Consider the following 21,906-nt stretch of genomic DNA (forward strand, 5'->3'; position numbering starts at 1 on the left):
GCAGAGGGAGCCGGCGTACAGCTTCCGGGTCATGACTAAGCCGCTTCTGGCGAACCAGAGCAGCGCACGGAAACGCCGTTTACCTTCCCGCCGGAGCAGTACCTATTTATCTATTTGCACTTTGACGTGCTTTTGAACTACTAGGTTGGCAGGAGCAGGGACTGAGCAATGGGAGCTCAGCCCGTGGCAGGGATTTGAACTGCCAACCTCCTGATCGGCAAGTCCTAGGCTCTCTGGTTTAACCCACAGCGCCACCTGCGTCCAACCCTTTAAAAAAAGGTCATGTCCTCTCACACACCCCTGCATAGGATTCTGAAGGCATTCCAGCCCACTCCCTGCACCGAAACCGTAGAATCACAGGATTGTTGAGTTGGAAGGGGTCCTGAGGATCATCTAGTCCAGCCCCCCGAAATGCAGGAATTTCAGCTAGCCATTCCCAGCACTGGAAGTTGAGCGGAAGTCTGAAACCTCCTGGCATTGTCCAAGTGGTTGCCTGGCCTTCGGCCCAGGCCCAGTTTGATCCCCCTCTATGGGTCCCTGTAAGTTACCTCTTTGGCCCTTTTATGGGCACAGGTGGGACCAACCTGGATAGCTGGCCCTGACGAATACTTGAGGTTCCCGATCCCTGTGGTTGTAATTCGTGGGCAGTCATTTAATTCTATCCTGATCCTAATCTTTAAGCTGTATTTTAATCAATTGTTTGATTGTGTTTTAACGTATTTGATGTTAGCTGCCCTGAGCCTGGTCTTGGCTGGGGAGGGTGGGGTATAAATAAAAATTTACTTACTGACTAACTTACAATTTCAGTTCCTTCCTGCCCCTCTCGGGTAGCGCCAGGTACACGGCTCCTTTGGCATGGGCTCTTTTGGGCATCACCTTCTTGGCCCAGAAAGAAACCAACATTGCAGCAGAGCAGCTCCCTCCTTTGTTTTGTTTTTTGTTGTTGTTTTTTTAAAGAATATTTTTTAAGATTTTACAAAGTCATAAATACAAAAATACATGATAAAGCAAAAAGAAAGAACTCTCAAACAAAAATACAAAATACGGAAAACGAGAAAAATAGAAAAAAGAAGAAGTTAAAATCAAATCCATTTTTTATAACTTTAGACTCATTAGCTTGTTTCTTTGACCTCCTCACACCTCCCCTTTTTGTATTCCCATTTACATAATCAAATCAGCAAATCCTTACCCTCTTTCATTTATCTTAACTCTATATCTTAACATATTATAGCTCTATATTTTCATCCATTATCAATTCATTTTTGCATACTCTTTTTAACTTCGTTGCTAATGCCACTTATTTTCAATCCAACATCATTTTAACATTCATTAATTTTACAGTGTTTCTGCAGATAGTCTTTGAATTTCTTCCAATCTTCTTCCACCAACTCTTCTCCCAGGTCTCGGATTCTGCCAGTCATTTCTGCTAGTTCCATATAGTCCCTCACCTTCATCTGCCACTCTTCCAGGGTGGGTAGATCTTGTGTCTTCCAATACTTTGCAATAAGTATTCTTGCTGCTGTTGTTGCATACATGAAAAGAGTTCTATCCTTCTTTGGCACCAATTGGCCGACTATGCCCAGGAGAAAGGCCTCTGGTTTCTTAGCAGCTCCCTGCTTTGGTATTGCCAGCTCACGTGCCAAAGGGCTTTAGGTGTTCCTCCCAGGGGAATGTGCTCTCCTTTTTCCTCCCCCCTGGTCCCACTCAGTCAACTGAGCCCTTTTCAAACCCTGGAAGATTCAGGACAGATTGACAGAGGTCCTTCTTCACACACCTCATAGTTAAAAACCATGGGATTCACTCCCGGAAGAGATAGTGACACCCACCAATTTGGAGGGCTTTAAAACAGGATTTGACACATTTGCGGGAAGAGAAGACTTTCAGGGGCTATTCCCTCACTGCGAGAAGCCAAGTTACAGGGAACCAGGCAGAGGGCCTTCTCGGTGGTGGCGCCTGCCCTGTGGAACGCCCTCCCACCAGATGTCAAAGAGAACAACAGTTACCAGACTTTTAGAAGACATCTGAAGGCAGCCCTGTGTAGGGAAGCTTTTAATGTTTGATGCATTACGGGATCTTAATCTTTTGTTGGAAGCCGCCCAGAGTGGCTGGGGAAGCCCAGCCAGATGGGTGAGGTATGAATAATAAATTATTATTATTATTATTATTATTATTATTATTATTATTATTATTATTATTATTCGCCACGATGGTTCTGCTCTGCCTCGACAGTCAGAGGCTGTGATGCTTCTGAATCACAGTTTCTGGGGACCACAAATGGAGAGAGAAGGAGCACGACCTGTGGGCTGGTGGATGTTCAGAGAGGGACCCTCTTCTTTTCCAGTTAGACTTTAACATATGTCGGGGACCCCCAGCATACTGGAATGCAGCTCCCATCACCCTTGATTACTGGCGGTGCTGGCTGGAGTTGATGGGAGCATACTGTGCTGGCGACTGCTTTTGCTTCCTCTGTGCAGGATGAAGCATTTTTCCACATCACATAGTCCTGGGCATAAGGCGGCTTCCTGCGATCTGGTCCGTATCGTGATCTTAAGAACTTGCTGTGCTTCGGGAGCAGTTCCTGTGGCAGGAGGGAGATCCATTGTCCCCCCGCGTTGCATTTTCACTCAACTGCATTTAACTCCTAGCAGTTGCATACCTCCGAAATCCTTCTCTTCCTGGCTGCCACCCGGCGCTGCCTTCCTTGAAGTCTCCTAGCTGGTGTTTCTGGCTCCTGCGATCGCTGAGATGAGCTCTGGAAGAGCAGAGCTGCTGGATCAGTCCAGACCCCTTGCTAATGATCTCCTGTGGTCTGCAAGTGCAAGCAAACTCCCTGCATTTGCACGCCAGTTACGGTTAGAACTGAGCGATGGAAAGGGAGTTAATGTGTTCCGATGTGTTCAGCCTCAGTGCATGGCAATGTGAAGGCTTGACATTTTCGAATGTGTTCTGGATGGATGCAAATCTTAAAAGCCATTCGGCTCCACGTTTATCAGGGCCTGGGAGATGGGCACGGCCAGATCATGGCGTTTCTGACAACTTTTGAAATCCTGCATAGGCATAGTACAGAAGGCATTCTGAAAAACCCTCCAGCAGCTGTGGCTTCTGCTTTTTTGATCTTATTTCTTTAGATTTCATTACGGTAAACCAAAGAATATCCATAAAGAAATATTACTAATAATGCAACAAGCTGAAGACAGCATACAGCTGAATATCATCATTAAAGTTGTTATCCCAAAATATTACCCATATATACCTATTTTTCCAAAAATCTGCTAGTCTGGATTTAATAAGTTCATTTAATCATGGTTACTATCAACCATTCCCCCCCCCCAATCCATTTGCGTATGGTAGGAGATATACTCCCCCCCTCCCCAAATTCTAGCTAGCATCATCTTAGCAGCAGTTAAAAGGTTGATTACTGTTTCTTGATTGTTTTCCGGGATAGCATCCCTTTTAGAAAGGCAAGTAGGAATATTTTAGGGTGGCATCTTGGCTGGTATCCACTCAAGATGGGTTGCAGAGTAACATCACACACAAGTGGAAACTGAGCTCCTAGCTTGTTGTCAAGGCATGTTGACTTTTGCTGAAAATGGGGGTTTGGGGTGGTGGTGGAAACAGATCTACATGCTGTGCGCTCCACCAATTCTAGATTAAGCTTAGCAAAGCAAAGTTTGCTGCCTAAACATGGCAAATCCCTCTAACCAGCATGTAGAAGTCCACTCCCAGTGTGATGGGAAGACTTTGCAGCACCCTGCAGTAGTGAAAGAGGCACCGATACCTGTCCCTTCAGCTCTGTCCAAGCTCCACCTCTCTTCCTTTTGTGCTGTCATACAGACTCTGCTAAAGGCCTGTCGTTGACGTATGGCATTCGAGTGCATTTTTTAATTAATTTCCCTTTTTCCTTCTTTGCTTCGGTCAGCAAAACCAGAAGAGGTAAAACCAGCCGCCGAGGTCACCACAGCGAACGACATCGCGGCCCCTCCAAGCAAGGAGCTTCCTCCGAGCCCCGATAAGAAAGCCAAGGTGAGGGTCGACCGTGTTGTGCTTCCAGCGCTGCGGGTTTTGGTTCTCGGCACCCTGCTTTTCCCCCTTTTGCTTCTTAAGCCAACGATAAGTTCTGTCCTCTGAGCTGATGGGCTCCCAAGAAAAGTCGCTGGCTACCAAGTCCAGTTGATGGCACTCAAGGCTGTTAACCCCACCCCTAAGCTCCTCATTTCTCACCCAGTGGTGGCTGTGAGAAGAGTCCTGGCACAAACACCAAGCAGTTCTTGAGCAGTTTTCTTCCCAATGTCTGTTCTGTACCCAGCCCTGTTCTGCGTGCTTTGAGGAGTCCTCAGACATAAGTAGGCCTGGAGTGAATTGTGTTGCATCAAGTTGGAAATGAAGAGCAGCTGAGCTGCTCACTTCATCTTTTCCCTCTGCCGGTGAAGGTAGACCAGGGATGAGGGAACCTCCAGAAGTGATTGGACTCCAACTCCCTTTCAGGAATGATGTGAGCTGGAGTCCAGCATCACACGGACGACCACAGTTTCTCCATCCCTGACGCTGGCAGTACTGAGTGAGATGAACCAGTGGTCTGATTCTGTATAAAGCAGTTCCCTGCGTTCTGACAGCTATCACCATGTGAACAGGTTGTCCTTTCTGGAAAATAGGTCAGGAGCAAGCCAGCCAGCAGTAAAGCACACAGAGTCAGTGGTGTTAACACATTATTAGAAAAAAAACCAAACGGAATCTGCACAGGTGTGTCAGGCCTAATGAGCACAGCAACAACTCTTCCTCTGTAGGTCTTGCCCCAATGAAACAGTTGCAGAGACTGTCTTAAGTCCCCTCATCTCCAGGGCTTTTTCCAGACAATCGGAGACTGCCTGCATGCACCCTGCCACTTCTCCACTGGTTTCAGCCCTCCTCTGGTTCAGGGAGACAAGGGGAGAGAGGAGCTTGTCGCAGCAGGAGGGGGAGACATCTGTGACTCTTCACTAGCCAGACTCCTCTCTGCCTCTTGGCCTCCTTCTTCTCCTGCTTCCGCCTCTGATTCTGGATTTCTTGTCATGGAATTCAACTCAATATTGAACCAGAGCAGAACTCAGCATATAGTTAGCAGAGTAAAAAACACATTGCAGGATTCCCAAAAAAATAGACTAGAGGCAATTAATACTTCATCCAGCAGAGCTTTACTGCTACTGAAGGCAAATGAGCAGAATGGTCACAAATCCAATCCATTCAGGATTGGCCCTGTCTATAATAAATCCAGTTGCAGCAGACTTAACTTAAACTTACAATAACTTATAAGAAGTCTGAAGCTTAACACTATACAGTGGTACCTCGGGTTACATATACTTCAGGTTACATACGCTTCAGGTTACACACTCCGCTAACCCAGAAATAGTACCTCAGGTTAAGAACTTTGCTTCAGGATAAGAACAGAAATCGTGCTCTGGCGGCGCGGCGGCAGCGGGAGGCCCCATTAGCTAAAGTGGTGCTTCAGGTTAAGAACAGTTTCAGGTTAAGAACGGACCTCCGGAACGAATTAAGTACGTAACCAGAGGTACCACTGTACACACAACACCAACACCAGAAGGAAGAGAGATAGAAAGTGAAAGTGAAACCCAGGCTCCTTCTGGCGTTGTTATTATAGTCAGCATGACCTTGACAGAAGAGATAACATAACCAGTTTCCACCAGCTGTATTCAGCTTCTCTGAAGGAATAACCCAAACATCAGGAACCTTCTGCTTGTATCTTTCACACAGAGAGGCTTCCAGAACCCTCTTGAATTAAGTAGAATAGGACAGATCTAAAAGCACCAGATCAGTACTTTATGCACTAAGAAATGCAAACTGACACTTCTCTCTGCCACAGACTCTCCCAGTTCACTAAGCCCTGTTACCTCTTCAGCTTCCAACACCGCCTTCTCTCCATAGAATCCTAGAGTTGGAAGAGACACAAGGGCCATCGAGTCCAACCCCCTGCCAAGCAGGAAACACCATCAGAGCACTCCTGACATATGGTTGTCAAGCCTCTGCTTAAAGACCTCCAAAGAAGGAGACTCCACCACACTCCTTGGCAGCAAATTCCACTGTCCAACAGCTCTTACTGTCAGGAAGTTCTTCCTAATGTTTAGGTGGAATCTTCTTTCTTGTAGTTTGGAACCATTGCTCCGTGTCCGCTTCTCTGGAGCAGCAGAAAACAACCTTTCTCCCTCCTCTATGTGACATCCTTTTATATATTTGAACATGGCTATCATATCACCCCTTAACCTCCTCTTCTCCAAGCTAATCATGCCCAGCTCCCTTAGCCGTTCCTCATAAGGCATCGTTTCCAGGCCTTTGACCATTTTGGTTGCCCTCCTCTGGACACGTCCATCTTCTCCCTCTCACCACTCTTTGTCATCCCACCACCAATCCCTGGGCTCTGAGCCTTCTTCCCCGGGGGGTTCCCCAGCAGGTTCCTCCCACCACTTCTCTGTCTCCAACCAGGCCATGGCACACAGTATACAGTGGTACCTCGGGTTAAGTACTTAATTTGTTCTGGAGGTCCGTTCTTAGCCTGAAACTGTTCTTAACCTAAAGCATCACTTTAGCTAATGGGGCCTCCCGCTGCTGCTAGAGCACGATTTCTGTTCTCACCCTGAAAATTCTTAACCCGAGGTACTATTTCTGGGTTAGCGGAGTCTGTAACCTGAAGCATATGTAACCCAAGGTACCACTGTATACTTTGATTGGCAGCAGCTGAGAAAGGGTCATTCTTCTCACCTGCCACCGGAGACTCTTTTCTCCAGGTAAGCTGGAAACTGATCCTGGGACCCATATTAAGGAATATGGGAATCTGCCTTATACCGAGTCAGACCACTGGTCCCCAAAGTTCACTGTTGTCTACACTGACTGGCAGCAGCCCTCCAGGATTTCAGACATGAGCCTTTCCCAACCCTACCAGGAGATTCCAGCAGGATTTGAACCTGCCTGCAAAGCAGATACTCTACTCCTGAGCTACAGCTGAAGAGAGATGGCTCTTCTCTGCTGCCCCTTGACAGGTCACCCCTCTTTCTTAGTTTACCCTGTGCAGACACAGGGGCTGCCATGTTTTTTTCTGGATGCAGTTACAAGGCTGTTGTGATATTTGACTCTACCAAAGATCTTTCGGGGGGCTGATTCTTAGAGAGAGGTTGGGTCTGCAAACTCCAGCATGGATTGGGTGCTAAACAGGAACCTAGGAAGTTGCCCTAATTCCAAGACGGACCACTGGCCCATCTCGCTCTGTACTGTCTGCACTGACTGGTAGCTGCTCTCCAGGGTTTCAGAAAGGGATCTCTCCCAGACCTTTGTGGCGATGCTGTTGGGGACTGAACCTGGACCTTCCGCTTGCCAGGCAGCGGTCTCCCTTCCCTATATAGTGCAACATTTAGTCCTCCTCCCCACGGCAGCTCTTTCCTTAGGCTCAGAGAACCGCATGCTGCCATCTTTCCTTTTCGACTTGTTTCTTTGCTCCCATTTCTGCCGCTCTGACCTTTTGTTTACCATGCGCTTCTTTTCTTTTTGTTACGTCCATTTTTTGCTTGTGTGTGTGTGTTCTGTGTGTGTACGTTTTGACACCAAGCCTTCAGCCTCCACTTCAGCAACAAAGCCTGCAGCAACAGCAGCAGCAGCAGCGAAAACCAAGGGCGCCCCCACTGCTGCCGCTGCCCCTGCCAAGCGGCCGGCGTCCACCACTATGCCAGGCCAAAACAAAAAAGCCACCAGCCCTACCGCAGCCACCACCCCTAAACGCCTGGCGACGAGCGCCGCACGACCCTCCTCCTTAACTCCTAAAGAGCCCAAACCGAAGGTAAGTCGTTTGTGCAAGGGGGGAGGGTTGTGGCCTTGGAGCCGGGTTGTCCTGTTGAGCACATCTGGGCTGTTGGCATCTCGTGCTCCATCCCTGGATAAATTGCCATTGCTTTGTCCTCCTGTTCAGTGGTGCAGCATTTGCCCTGCCGCCACTTCAGACCTTCCAGGAAAGCACATGGTGCATCGCTTCTAAATACAGGTCCAAAATCCACTCAGGAAGAAAGCTAGCGTGTCAGGGAAAATCGTAGAGTTGGAAGGGACCCTGAGGATCATCCCTAACCCCTTACAATGCAGGAATATGCACCTGTCCCGTAGGGGGATCGAACCTGCAACCTTGGCGTTATCAGCATCATGCTCTAACCAAGTGATCTATCCAGGTCTCCTTAGCTTTCTGCACAGAGAGGGTTTGTGTATTGATAGAGGAGGGTTTGTTGGATCTGCATTGCCCTTGTACAGCTCAGGAGGGAAGAGGATGAGGACAAAACTAGAATTTGGTGCCTCTGACGCCACCTGCTGTTGGGCTCCCTTCCTTCCGCCCTACCAGTCCCAGTGGGCGCCAACTGCCAGGGCCGGCTCAAGACATTTTGCTGCCTGAGGAGGACGACAAGATGGCACCCTTCCCCAAGGCCCTTAGAGGAGCCAATTGGACCAGCATCCTACCCCAATACTGGTCAAAGGAATGCATCTTCCACTGCACTTGACAGCAGCAGACTAGTGTCGGGAATGCAGAGCACTCATAGCTCTGGCCCCTCAGCATCTGCCACCTGAGGCAGCTGCATCACTCTGCCTCATCACAGGGCCAGCCCTGCCGGCTGCTTCTGGTCCCTCCGTTCTCTGGGTGCAGGAGGGTGGGTGGTTCAGCAGCCCTGTTAAAATCCGAAATGAAGGGATGAGCTGTCCCTGAGCAGGAGCCATCGGAGCTTACATTTTAATGGAAATGCGGCCCTTTAGGTAAGTAACCTTAGCTTACGGTTCCCGGTTCCCATAGTTACCAGGCCTCACTCATCAAAATCCTGACACTTTTTATAATTGACTTAGTGTGCCTGGAAACCAGAGCGGGCAGCAAGCATAGGAGAACACTTTGGATCTCTGCCAGGAAAGGGCTGTTTAATCCCCAAATATGTCACCGGTTCTAAATTACCGCTCAGCAATCAGAATCTGCTCTCAAGTATTGTGCAAGGAAAGGAAACCTGTCAAACAAATAAATTTCTCTCCCCCCACCAAAACCCCCCAATGTTTCTTTGCTGCATCAGTTGTTCATAGATAAATTGATCATTGCCCAGAAGTCCCAGATGGTCTCGGACAAACGCCATCTAAGCCTGTGGAGCAATTTTCTTTTTCTGCCTGTAATTAAAAGAACTTCCTCTTGGCAGATGACCAGAGAAAGGAAGAGGGAGCATGAGTGATTCCAGTGAGCGGAAAAGAGCCAGGGAACTAAGAAATAAATTAATTAAAGGCAGCGCCTTACTTATTTTATTGCATAAGATTTTTACACCACCTGATAGGGAAAAAGGGAAACTGCCGAAACAAACCTCAAAAAAGACAAAGCAGTAGAATCATCAAGAAGAATTTAAAACATCCCAACAATGAATTCATCGATAAACTAAAAAATACGTCAACATTCTACATGCCTGGTTCATCTTGTCTGCACTGGTATCAATAGGCAGGGAGTTCCAAAGTGTAGGTCCTGCCACACTAAAAGATAGAAGTGGTCAAGTGTCTTCTAAAGGAACAGCTCCTGTGTAGGCCCTCCGTGAGCAGAAATTAGCCTGTCCCTGCGGACGCGGGTGTCGCTGTGGGTTAAACCACAGAGCCTAGGACTTGCCAATCAGAAGGTCGGCGGTTCGAATCCCCGCGATGGGGTGAGCTCCCATTGCTCTGTCCCAGCTCCTGCCAACCTAGCAGTTCGAAAGCACATCAAAGTGCAAGTAGATAAATAGGTACCGCTCCAGCGGGAAGGTAAACGGTGTTTCCGTGCGCTGCTCTGGTTTGCCAGAAGTGGCTTAGTCATGCTGGCCACATGACCCGGAAGCTGTACGCTGACTCCCTCGGCCAGTAAAGTGAGATGAGCGCCACAATCCCAGAGTCGGTCACGACTGGACCTAATAGTCAGGGGTCCCTTTACCTTGCCGCATCCCACAACTGAGTTTTCTTTCTCACCCCCCAGTCTTCGATTTTACTTCTTCCCCTGGAGATTCTGGGGAGGGAGCTGGTGGAACGTCAAACCTTCAGACCCCTGCAAGCCTACACACATATAAATGGTCTTGACTCCTGTTAAGTAAGGAGGGGCGAAACCCTTGTGGTCCCTCAGCTTTCTGCCCCTTACATACAAGCAAAGGCCTCCTACACTGGCTCCCAGTACGTTTCCGAGCACAATTCAAAGTGTTGGTGCTGACCTTTAAAGCCCTAAACGGCCTTGGCCCAGTATACCTGAAGGAGCGTCTCCACCTCCATCGTTCAGCCAGGACACTGAGGTCCAGCACCGAGGACCTTCTGGCGGTTCCCTCCCTGTGAGAAGCCAAGTTACAGGGAACCAGGCAGAGGGCCTTCTCGGTGGTGGTGCCCTCCCTGTGGAACGCCCTCCCATCACATGTCAAGGAAATAAACAACTACCAGACTTTTAGAAGACATCTGAAGGCAGCCCTGTTTAGGGAAGCTTTTAATGTTATTAGGTTATTGTATTTTAGTGTTCCGTTGGAAGCTGCCCAGAGTGGCTGGGGTAACCCAGCCAGATGGGCGGGGTATAAATAATAAATTATTATATTATTATTATTATCCTTGACCTGACCACTGTCAAATACTAAGCAGGCAACATTTGGTCGTCCATTTGGCCAGCGTTCCAAACCTAGGTTTGACCCAGATAATCTGTTGTGTTTTGCTTGACGTTGGAGACAGATTTAGGATAAAAGGGAGATTTTTTTGTTTTCAAAAACAGGGTTGGGGGTTATCAGCCATTACTTGCTGTTGTAGTTCCTTTGAGCCTGAAACCTACGTAGCCCTTAGGAGATCCTGATACAGCTAAGTCTGCTATCTCCTCCTACACTCCACCTTTACGATGGTCACTAAATGGAGACCTTATGGCTTTAGCCTCAAGCAAACTTGGCCCACCCCTTTGCTGAACATACAGCTTATGGGAGAGTAGCTTGGAAGTTTGCTCACTATTTGGGGACATTTTGATTGGCTGCTGATACAGAATCTGCCTGCCTCCATTAGATCAGGATATCTTGATTTAAGCCAAGGTCTGATTTCCTCCTGAAAAGACAGACTTTCCATTATCTTTTCACATGTTATGGGAAGAGCAGGGAGACCTTGCAGGGGAAAGCAGCAGACTTTGCGACTCGCTATAGATCTCTTTCCGTGAAGCCCTCCCAAGGTTTCAAAGCTGAAGGTGGTCTGTTGGGCATGCAACTATTTCTCAGGGAAAATCTGAACAGGCATCTCAGATGGATGAGAGGTTGGCTTAAGGCGGGAAAGCTCTGTTTGACTTGGGTCCTTTTTGTTCGTTTCTTTCCAGGGGACAGACGCAAAGAGCCCCGATAAGCGGACCTCCCCTTTGAAGCCCCCGTCCGCTACGACTCCTCGGCCGGCCACAAAAAGCAGCCCAGCCACTCCCAGGCCGTCGACGGCACTTGCAAGTACGAATGCACCAAGGAGCACAGCCACGTCCCCGCCCAAAAGGCCCTCCAGTGAGTATTCCTCTGCCCCAAGCTTGTCGGGAAAAGGGACGTTGGTTTTGGAAGCTGCACGCTCTTGCATTCCAGCTTTGCTAATTCAGCAACCTAGGGACATGTAGCTCAGTGGGTAGAGCCTCTGCTTTTTTTTTTTTAAATAATATTTATTAAAGATTTTCAAATATAACAGAAAAAGAAAAACATCCAAATTTAAAACCTTATTTTCATTGGCATCTTTCCAGGACTTCCCCTCCCCTCCCCCTCTTGTATTCCAATTCTTTCAAATAGATTCAACAAATACTTACACCAAATTTTAAAATTATTATCATTGACCCAATTTTAAAATATTTTCCCATCCCCTAAAATCGACCTGTTCCCTTCCACGAGTTCCCCTCTTTAGTATGCAATACAGATTAGAATAAAAGAAATAGAAAAAAGAATTAAATGTAATTTAACACCCTTTGGATTCCAAATTTCCCTCCCCCCTTTCCCGGTTGCGTTCACAATGTCCGTCAATGTCTACTGTCATCCTGGAGCTCCCACATCTAAGCCATAGTTCTTCACCAGTCCGCTTTGCCGTCTTTTTAATAGTCTTGCCTTCTTTTGATCATCTTTAATTTCGAATGTCCAATCTTGGAAGGAGTCTATCTCAAAAAGGTCCATTTTTTCCATCCAGATCTTTGTATTTAAGAGTAAAAACTCCAATTTTATTTCTTTAGACCTTTCAAATCTGGATGTCCCAAATGTTCCCACTTCCAACGGGTAGAGCCTCTGCTTTGCATGCAAAAGCTTCCGCGTTCAGTACCCAGCGGCATCTTCAGGTCTGGAAGTATCCCTTTTCTGAAACCCTGGAGAGACACAGCTAGTGAGTGTAGCAGACATGGCCAAGCTAGATGGACCCAGCAAGAAAGGACTTCTCCATGCGGTTCATTGTTAACCTGTGGAACTCCCTCCCACAGGAGGCAGTCATGGCCACCAACCTAGATGGCTTTAGGAGAGGATGAGACAAATTCATGCAGGTGAAGGATATCAATGGCTACAGTTGGCGGCCGCAATGCTTCTGAATGCCAGTTGCAGAATAATGGCCCTTGTGCCTGAATCCTGCTTGTAGGTTTCCCAAAAGAGGCATCTAGTTGGCTACTGGGAAATCAAGATGCTGCACTAGAAGGGCCATTGGCCGGATCCAGCAGGCTGCTATGTCTGACTCCATCTAAGGCAGGTTCTAACGTACTTTTGTGTTAAATGTCAACCCCGGGGACTGAGGAACAGGACCTCACTGTTAGTTGGCCCAGCCTGTGTACAATCTGGGCTGTATACTGCTTCAAGCTTAAATTCCTAAATCTACCAGTGGAGACATATTAGACTGAATCTCATAAACCAACCGTGCTCTGTGTATGGTTTGCTTGATAAATAGCACTGTGCAGAACTTCTAGTCGTTTCCCACAGTGGGGGAAACAAGCAATTCTTGCAGTGTTTATACTGGGTCATCGCAGTCGAGGATTTCTTCTTCGTCTTACGAGTTTCCCAGTGGCTGGATGCTGCCTGAGTACCTTGGTTCAATCCAGCATGTCGGTTTCTCACTGCTTTGCTGTCGGTGCAGGATTTGATCTACCCTGACACTGAATATTTCCCCTGCCTTGTGTGGAGCGTAGCGCATTGCGAGTTGCAATTCTGAAGAGCAATGTGTCTCTTCAGATCAGAGAGAGGGAGAGAATGGCCAACTGCCTTGGAGGCTATTTTGGGCTTAGACGAGATGGAAAACAGTAACACTAGGAATCGCATTTTAAAATGGCTAGGTTAGACCCATTGAAATAAATAGATTTAAGTAACAAATCCATTTATTTCAGCAGATCTCCTCTGAACATGATAGAGTTTGTGTATCACCCCTAGCATTTGTGTTGCACATTCTCTCTTTCTTTGCTTTTTTATTGATTCATATATGCTGCTTACATCCCAAAATGCCTATGTAGATGGTACACATTTAGCATCCATGAGGCAAGATGTTGTGGGTGGTGGATCCCAAGGTGGCATGCACAGTTCTCCCCATTTTTTAGCCTCAAAACAACCCAGAGAGGTAGGTTAGGCTGAGAGAGCATGACTTGCCCAAGGTCATTCAGTGTGTTCCCTTAGCTGAGCGGGGATTTGAACCTGGGTTCCCCGCGGGTTAAACCACAGAGCCTAGGGCTTGCCAATCAGAAGGTCGGTGGTTCGAATCCCTGCGACGGGGTGAGCTCCCATTGTTTGGTCCCAGCTCCTGCCAACCTAGCAGTTCAAAAGCACCTCAAAGTGCAAGTAGATAAATAGGTACCACTCCGGCGGGAAGGTAAACGGCGTTTCCGTGCGCTGCTCTGGTTCGCCAGAAGTGGCTTAGTCATGCTGGCTACATGACCCAGAATCTGTACGCCAGTTCCCTTGGCCAATAAAGCGAGATGAGCGCCACAACCCTAGAGTCAGCCACAACTGGACCTAATGGTCCTTTACCTTCCTTAGTCCAGCACACTAACCACTACACCACGCTGCCATGAGAGAAGTGTAGGGTGTTGGGAATTCTGACAGGGGCGGTGGTAGCCTGCTTAGCTGTGGCACCAGCAAGGCCCTGCCGTGGACTGACCCCGGCAGAGCAGAGGTTCAGCTCGGCTGCTGTCTTTGTGTGTTGTGCAGCCATCAAGACAGATGCAAAACCTGCCGATGCCAAGAAGACCGTCGCAAAATCGCCATCAGGTAACCCGCTCTCCTTGCTTTGCTTCCTGCTTGCTTCTTTGGGTGGCCACATGGGGCTTCTTCGGGTGGCTTTGTGGCTTCCCCTGCTGACGGCCCTCTCTTTTTCTTCCTCCTCCTCCTTCTGTTCCTCTTTCGGCAGCCGACCTCAGCCGTCCAAAGAGCGCCCCGGCCTCCACCGCTGCCAAAAGCAGCACCACCACCCCGACCGCTGCTGCCCCCGGCCTGCCCGGAGCAGCCGCTAGCCGGCCCAAGCCAGCCACACCCAGGCTCTCGGGGACTGGGAGCTCTGCCACTGAGCCGAAGAAGGCGTCCACGCTCAAAACCGCACCAAAAACCAGCCCCATTGCCAAGCCTTCCCGGCCCCCCACCAGTAGCGTGTCGGCCCCCGACCTGAAGAACGTCCGCTCCAAGATCGGCTCCACGGACAACATCAAGCACCAGCCTGGCGGAGGACGGGTAAGTCCCCCCTGGCCCATATCTCTCTGGGCGATTTGTTGCTTGTGCTCACATGACACTCTCCCAGCGATGATGGATCACAACTCCCATGATCCCTGTCTCTTGGCCATGCTGGCTGGGGTGGATGGGAGTTGAAATCCAGGGTGCTACCCTAGCACAGTGGTGGGGAAACAGTGGCTTTCCAGGTGCTGCTAGACTACAACTCCCAGTAGCCTTAGCCAGCATGGTCAGTGGCTAGGGATCATGGGAGTTGTAGTCCAGCAAAACCTCCAGAGAGCCGCAGATTGCCATGTCCTTCTTGTAGAAGGAGCTGCTGCTGCTGTCCTCAAGCCCCTCACACTTGTTGTGAGGCCTTAGTTCTTTTTTTCAGCAGAGAAGCGGGTGCTTTGGATCTGGAAATGCAGAGCTCAGACCTTTGGGGGGGTCGCTTTCGAAGGAAAGGATTTGAGCCTGTCTGCATGGTCCAGCCCGGAGAGTGCTTGTAGGACAGGCAAAGAGCTTTTTGATATGGCTCTCTTACAGAGCCCCCTTTTGGCCGCCGCTGTGTTCTGCAGGTTTGGCTAATCCCCAAATTTTCAGGGTGAGAGACTGATCCCTCTGTAGAGGTGTCATCTTTGTGTGGCCAAACACATCTCAAATTATTGAGCCTCTGCTTGTGCTCAGTTTCTCGTAGACAGCATGAAAGACCAGTGGAACAGGTCTCTGTTTGGATTAATTTTGTGAGATCCCTCTTGCAGGGGCAGAATCGGGGCCTTAAATCTGCTGGGGTTCTTATGTTGCCCTGGTTGGCTGGGCCTCAAACCCAATGTTTACTTGGGGCAACCAAGGGCTTATTAATGCATTCACTTCCCCTTCAGTAACAACCCACGGACTCTCCCCAGCCTTAAATCTGCTAACATGTTGGAAGAGATGGGTTGAATTATTGGGGCTTTAGATCTCTCCCTGTGGATAAATGGTGGGGTGGTTTGTGTGCCCCATCTGCAAGGATGGAAACGTCAGCACCCCTAAAAGAGATTTTGGGCCCCACCCATGGGGAAGAGTTGGCTGTCCTTGGCTCTCAACTCCCTTCCAAACCAGGATCAGAAATTGAATGGTAATGGCCATATCAGTGTTCAAAGAGTCCATAGTCCCTTTCAGAGCTTCCTTGATATGTGCATGACCCAAGGCTTGTCAGTAAGATTCTTCAGTTGTTTAAATGTCCTATACTTCCTGGGGATAAGGACCAGCATTATGAGACCGCAGACAGAACACCCACTTGAAGTCAGCACACACAGATTAATGTGAGATTTGTCTATATAGAAATACATAGAAAGCTGCCTTGTATTGAGTCAGAAGGGGCAGGTGGGGCTCATCTGCCTGGGAAGGTAGCTCATTTAGGAGGAGAAAAACTCTGATCCTAAACCTCCGCTGCTTTGTGGAATATATTTGGAAGAAGAAAGGGCTAAGGAATAAACCCTACACAAATCAGCCCAGCTGGTGCCGGATATATTGCTGTGCTTTCCTTTGGACCACGTCAGTGAGGCCGAGAGGGTGATCTTGTTGTCTAGGCCAGTGTTTCCCAACCTTGTGCCTCCAGCTGTTTTTGAACTACAACTCCCATCATCCCTGACTAGCAAGACCAGTGGCAAGGGATGATGGGAATTGTAGTCCAAAAACAGCTGGAGGCACAAGGTTGGGAAACACTGGTCTAGGCAGCCCAGGACCTCCAGACACACTGCCCAGGCTTGCACCCCATGGTGTTCACTTTGGTGCTGCTAACGCAGCGGTTTGACTTCACTCCTGGAGCTGCACTTCATTGTCTCTTGAGACAGATGGGTGCCAACAACAGCAATTGAGTCAGACCATTGGTTCACCCAACTCACTATGCTGGCTGGCATCAGCTCTGCACGTTTTTAGACAGGGACATTCCCAGACATACCTGGAGTTTCCATTGGGCATTGAACCTGGGATGTTCTGAATGCAAAGCAGATTCTCCACCTCCGAGTTACGACGACCTTCCCCTTTGCTAGCCCTTCCTAAAGCTGGTGCAAACCAGCCCTTAGCCACATTTAAGAGAAGCTGAAACAAAACAGTATTTTGACATGTCCCACAAGAAAGACCAATGGGAAGAAAGGAAGGGAGCAAGACTGGCTTGAGCTGCTTTGGCTGCTGCTGGGAGCCAGGATTCAGAGGGGAGACCCTCTGAATCCTGGCACCCCTTTGACTCTAGAGCTTCCACAGTCAAGAAGTGTATTTTAATGGAATGCATGTTCACAGCCTAATTGTTCTCTCCCAGTTGGCTGCTCCCTCCTGAGTCTTCCCTCTGTTCGTGATGCATTAGAAGAATTTGTGATGGAGCAGGTTGCCTTGTCTTTAGGTGCCTTTACTTCAAAGAGCAGGAAGGCAGCCACTGTTCCTTAGACATCCGCCAGCATCAGACACCGGCAGGGAGCATCTGGCTTCCTGCAGTGGCTGCTGAGTCTCTGACCTGTGTTTCCAGGCCTGAAACCGCTCAGTACCATCTGCACCATTGTCTCGTTGTTCCCTAGGGTGGGCTTGAAGCAATCAGCCTTAACAGAACCCAGCTTTGACTGCAAGAATGTTTGGGGGTTAAAAGCCCCCCCCCCCCCCGAGGCTCACAGTGGCACAGGAATCTTACCTAATGCCGACAACAACCCGGTGTTTTTTCAAAAGAGTGGGAACCCCAGAAGACAAATGGTTTTGTGGGCTTTCGAGAAATTAATTCCAACTTTCATCCAGGGACTGTTTTCAGGGTGGGGGTGTCTGGGTCAAGAGACTGCACCCTTTGGATATTGGTGGATAGCAAAAACGGGCGTTCCGTTTTGGGAGACCTGTAGCTTGGAAGAGCTGTCCAACATCCTTAGATTAGAAGTTGGGGCTTGCATTGCCCCTGACTGAGCAACTGCCACATTTTGCCCCAAACCAGAATTTGGGGGTGGAGAGCCATTTACCAGACTCTGCAGTTTGTGCCATGCTGCGCCGGCTCTTGAAGACTGTCTCCAGACTTGAGCATCACACAGGTGCTGCTGTGACCATCATGGACAGCAGGGGAAGGGTCCCTACGTTGCAAAAGGAGACCCCACCCCCTTAGCTAGCATTTCAGGTGGGGGGGTCTTCCACCCAGGTCTCCCAGCTCCAGGCAAGGAGGCTACTTTCTTGAGCCATTGCCCTGAGCTTCTCCCCCTCTCCCACCCCATCAGACCACCACCTCCCACCTGTGTGCGGGTTCCTCCCTGGCCTGTTGGATCCCCATGAATGTTGTTTTAGACATCCAGCTGCCCTCCCCCCCCCCCCATCATTGCTTTTCGTTTCGTTATATTTTTATTTCCTTTCATGATGCAAAAAGTCACCCTCCATTTGTCTCCATTTAGGCAAAAGTAGAAAGAAAGGCAGAGTCCGCCGGGGCTGCCCGAAAGCCCGAACTCAATGCAGTATCTAAAACGGCCCCCACTAAAACGGCTGTTTCAAAAGAGGGCGCCCCAAAGCAGCCCAATGGGAAAGTGAGTTCCATTTCAGACTTCTATCACTCGGGAGAGGCGAGCGGCAGCTCTTCTGCTACGCCACACTTTTCATTTCCTGCTCCACCTGCTCCCATGTTTTGGGTCACTTTCCCTTGTCTCTTAGCTCTCTACACATCTTTGTTTCCTGTCTCCCTGCTCTTGCCATTGACACTCTCTTCTTCCCGGATTCCCATCCCCCTTTCCTTTGCACGCACCTTCTTTGTTGTACATCCTGCCCTCCTTCCAGTGGATTTCACGAAGAGCCATCCCGCAAACATTTTCCTGAATGTGCCTTGACACTGAACACCAAGCCCAGCGGCGGCTGGTGCTCGTTGGATCTGGGAGGCCAACAGTAGGTGGCGCCAGAGATAATGGCAGGCGGAGCTAACAGACTCTTGTTCCTCTCTGCCGAGTCCTACAAGGGCAACATGGAGGAGGAAACTTGGAGAGCCCCTGGGCTGGATGGAAGTAGGAAGGGGACCAATGGGGACTAATGAAGGACAGGCTGAGGTTGTCCGGGCTTTGCTCCAATGGAGCAACCTTCGCTGTCCCAGCCCCATGTGTTTCTAACGGCAGGAGGGTGCTCAGAGACCATCCTCAAGGTTGCAATGGTGGGGGGAATTGCTTGGCTCTGCCTTCCGACCGAGAAAGGAGGGTGGGCTGCTTCCCACCAGCACCCGCAGCTTCCCAAGAATCGGCCAACTTCTCCATCCTTGAGAATTTTCAGCTCCTTGCTGCGCAGCCTGTCTGTGACGAGCCTGAGAACAGTATCTAATGCACATTAGTAGCAGTGGCTTGCTGTAGGATAACACCTCTTGCTAGGGAGGCAAATTTATGTTTGTGAGTGAGGAACTGTCACCGCGGAATGCACCTCCATGCCACAAGAAAGCAGTTCCAGGTTACGCCTTCCCCTGGCCCACTAGCTTTCTGTGTGGAGGGGATGTCTTTGCATGGAGGAACACTCCTTGATTCGAGTCCCCACCTACAGTATCAAGTGATAACACACACTGGCCACCTCAAAGAGAAGCAGGGATTTAGTTCTGCTGGACCCAGGGAGACAAATCTCCTGGGGAGAGGCTTCTGATGTCCTCTGGTTAGTCAAATCCCCAGTGTTGGAAAGCAAGAGTATTTTGAAGAGAAATCTTCTCGCTGCAAGGACTTTCCAGCTTCCCACATTTGCCATTTCATGGTGGATGATGTTTCTAAATAGCTTATGCACAATCTCTCTCTGCACCAGGAGTGGGGTGTGTGGGTGTGTTTGACCTCTGACCTTCCAGGTGTTGTTGGACTGGGATTCTTGCGCTACAATTTCTACAGTGCAGGGGGGCTGAACTAGATGATAGGGTCCCTTCCCACTCTATGATTCTTTGATCCAATTTCTTCAAATGACAAGCAAGGAGATTCCGACTAAACATCAGGAAGAACTTTCTGACGGTAAGAGCTGTTCAGCAGTGGAACGGTCTCCCTCGGGACATGGTGGACTCTCCTTCCTTGGAGATTTGTAAGCAGAGATTTGATGGCCATCTGTTGTGGATGCTTTGGCTGAGATTCCTGCATTGCAGGGGGTTGGACTAGATGACCCGTGGGTCCCTTCCAACGCTGTGATTCTCTGATTCTGTGACTGCAGCTCCCAACTTCCTTAGCCATTGGCTGTGCTTGCTGGCACTGGTGGGAGTTTACATGTGTTTATTTTGACACACAAATTAACCCCATTGGTGTAGAAAACCACTGCTGGCAAACCAGCTGTAGCCAGATGCACCCTAAAGCACACTCAGGCAACCTTGCACTGCCAGGTGCTTTGGAGTTTGCCAGCACCCACTAGCCTCAGGAGAAGGGCATAATTAACAGAGTCACCAGCTCTGGTTTGGCACCGCCAGGGCCTGCGCGTTCCTCTGTGCTTTTGTCTGCTCAGGTTGGGCTTTCCAACACAGCCCTTTTTGTCTACTTCTTAATGGCCTCTGGGACGTGTTTCAGCTTGTCCAGGACATGGACAATGCCCCCGACTGGCTGGCATCAAACCTGACCCCAATTAAGTCAGACTTGGGTGATTTGTCAGGACGTGGCGATGCCTCCCTCTGCTCCCCAAGGCTGGCCTCTGCCAGCAGGAAGACTCAGCGCTTCCAACAGAGCTGGAGCACTTGGTTTCAAAAGGGCAAGCAGCTGCCAGGCTTGGAATTTTTTCGGAAGCCCAGGGCGCCTTTTGCTCAGAGGGATGAAGAGGAGAAGGTGACTGTTCTGGGAGAAGCAGCCCAGGTGGGTTCCTCTCCAAAACCAGGACTGCACAGCTGCCACCTTTTACATCTTGTAAAAAGCATCTTAAAAAGCAGAGACATCACCTTGCCGACAAAGGTCTGTATAGTTAAAGCTATGGTTTTCCCAGTGGTGATGTATGGAAGTGAGAGCTGGACCATAAAGAAGGCTGATCTCCGAAGAATGGATGCTTTTGAATTCTGGTGCTGGAGGAGACTCTGGAGAGTCCCATGGACTGCAAGAAAATCAAACCTATCCATTCTGAAGGAAATCAGCCCTGAGTGCTCACTGGAAGGACAGATCCTGAAGCTGAGGCTCCAGTACGTTGGCCACCTCATGAGAAGAGAAGACTCCCTGGAAAATACCCTGATGTTGGGAAAGGTGGAGGGCACAAGGAGAAGGGGACAACAGAGGACGAGATGCTTGGACAGTATTCTCGAAGCTACCAGCATGAGTTTGGCCAAACTGCGGGAGGCAGTGGAAGACAGGATTGCCTGGCATGCTCTGGTCCAGGGGGTCATGAAGAGTCGGACACAACTAAACAACAACAACAACAAAGCTCCAGCTTATCCTTGTAAAATGTGTCCCTCCGCCTTTGCCAACATGGCCCTCACCAGGGCTACAACATAACACACCAGGCCTGTGGCTCATCCAATCCAGCGTTCTGTTCTTACAGAGGCCAGTCAGATGCCTGCAAGAGGCACACAAGCAGCACCTGAGTGCAGCGGCAGCACTCTCACCCCCTGCCATTCCAAGGAACTGGTGTTCAGAGGCAGTGGAGGTAGAACATAGAGAGCCAGTGTGGCATAGTGGTTAGAGCATCAGACTGCTAGGACCGGGGAGACCAGGGTTCAAATCCCCACTGGGCCCTGAAGCTCACTGGGTGATCTTGGGCCAGTCACTGCCTCTCAGCCTCACCTGCTTCACAGGGTTGCTGTGAGAATAATTGGGAAGGAAGATAACTGCGTATACAGTGGTACCTCAGGTTACGTACTTAATTCGTTCCGGAGGTCCGTTCTTAACCTGAAACTGTTCTTAACCTGAAGCACCACTTTAGCTAATGGGGCCCCCTGCTGTTGCCGCGCCGCCGGAACATGATATCTGTTCTCATCCTGAAGCAAAGTTCTTAACCCGAGGTACTATTTCTGGGTTAGCGGAGTCTGTAACCTGAAGCGTATGTAACCCGAGGTACCACTGTACCGCCTTGAGCTCCTTGGAGGAAAGGCAGAGTATAAATGCAATAAATAAATAGATAACATTAATAATTAGATTAGATTAGAGTTTCCCAAATTTGAATCTAGCTTTTTTTTTTTTTTTAAAGACTACAGCTCCCATCATCCCCAGCTAGCAGGACCAGTGGTCAGGGATGATGGGAATTGTTGTCAAAAAACGGCTGGAGACCCCAAGTTCGGGAAACCCTGGATTTGATAGGTAGACAGACACACACACACACACAGAGAGAGAGAGAGAGAGGGGGGGGGGAGAGG

The 21,906-nt window shown here is 49.3% G+C and overlaps 1 protein-coding gene across 14 annotated transcripts in view; it reads left to right on the forward strand.

Annotated features, from left to right (window-relative positions):
* The window catches only part of MAP4 (microtubule associated protein 4), a 212,158-nt gene that overhangs the window by 166,932 nt on the left and 23,320 nt on the right, over positions 1-21,906 (forward strand). For 9 of the 14 annotated variants that reach the window (XM_081834125.1, XM_081834134.1, XM_081834124.1 and 6 more), the window contains 6 exons: positions 3,920-4,023; positions 7,592-7,819; positions 11,336-11,507; positions 14,154-14,213; positions 14,353-14,669; positions 18,041-18,169. In XM_081834125.1, coding sequence (XP_081690251.1) covers positions 3,920-4,023; positions 7,592-7,819; positions 11,336-11,507; positions 14,154-14,213; positions 14,353-14,669; positions 18,041-18,169 — 1,010 coding nt within the window. The remainder of the gene's footprint in view (positions 1-3,919; positions 4,024-7,591; positions 7,820-11,335; positions 11,508-14,153; positions 14,214-14,352; positions 14,670-18,040; positions 18,170-21,906) is intronic. The other 5 variants (XM_081834123.1, XM_081834132.1, XM_081834133.1 and 2 more) reach the window with 3 other exon arrangements.

The sequence above is a fragment of the Podarcis erhardii genome (assembly GCF_964252035.2).
Source record: "Podarcis erhardii genome assembly, chromosome: 12".
In the NCBI taxonomy this organism is placed as follows: Eukaryota; Metazoa; Chordata; class Lepidosauria; order Squamata; family Lacertidae; genus Podarcis; species Podarcis erhardii.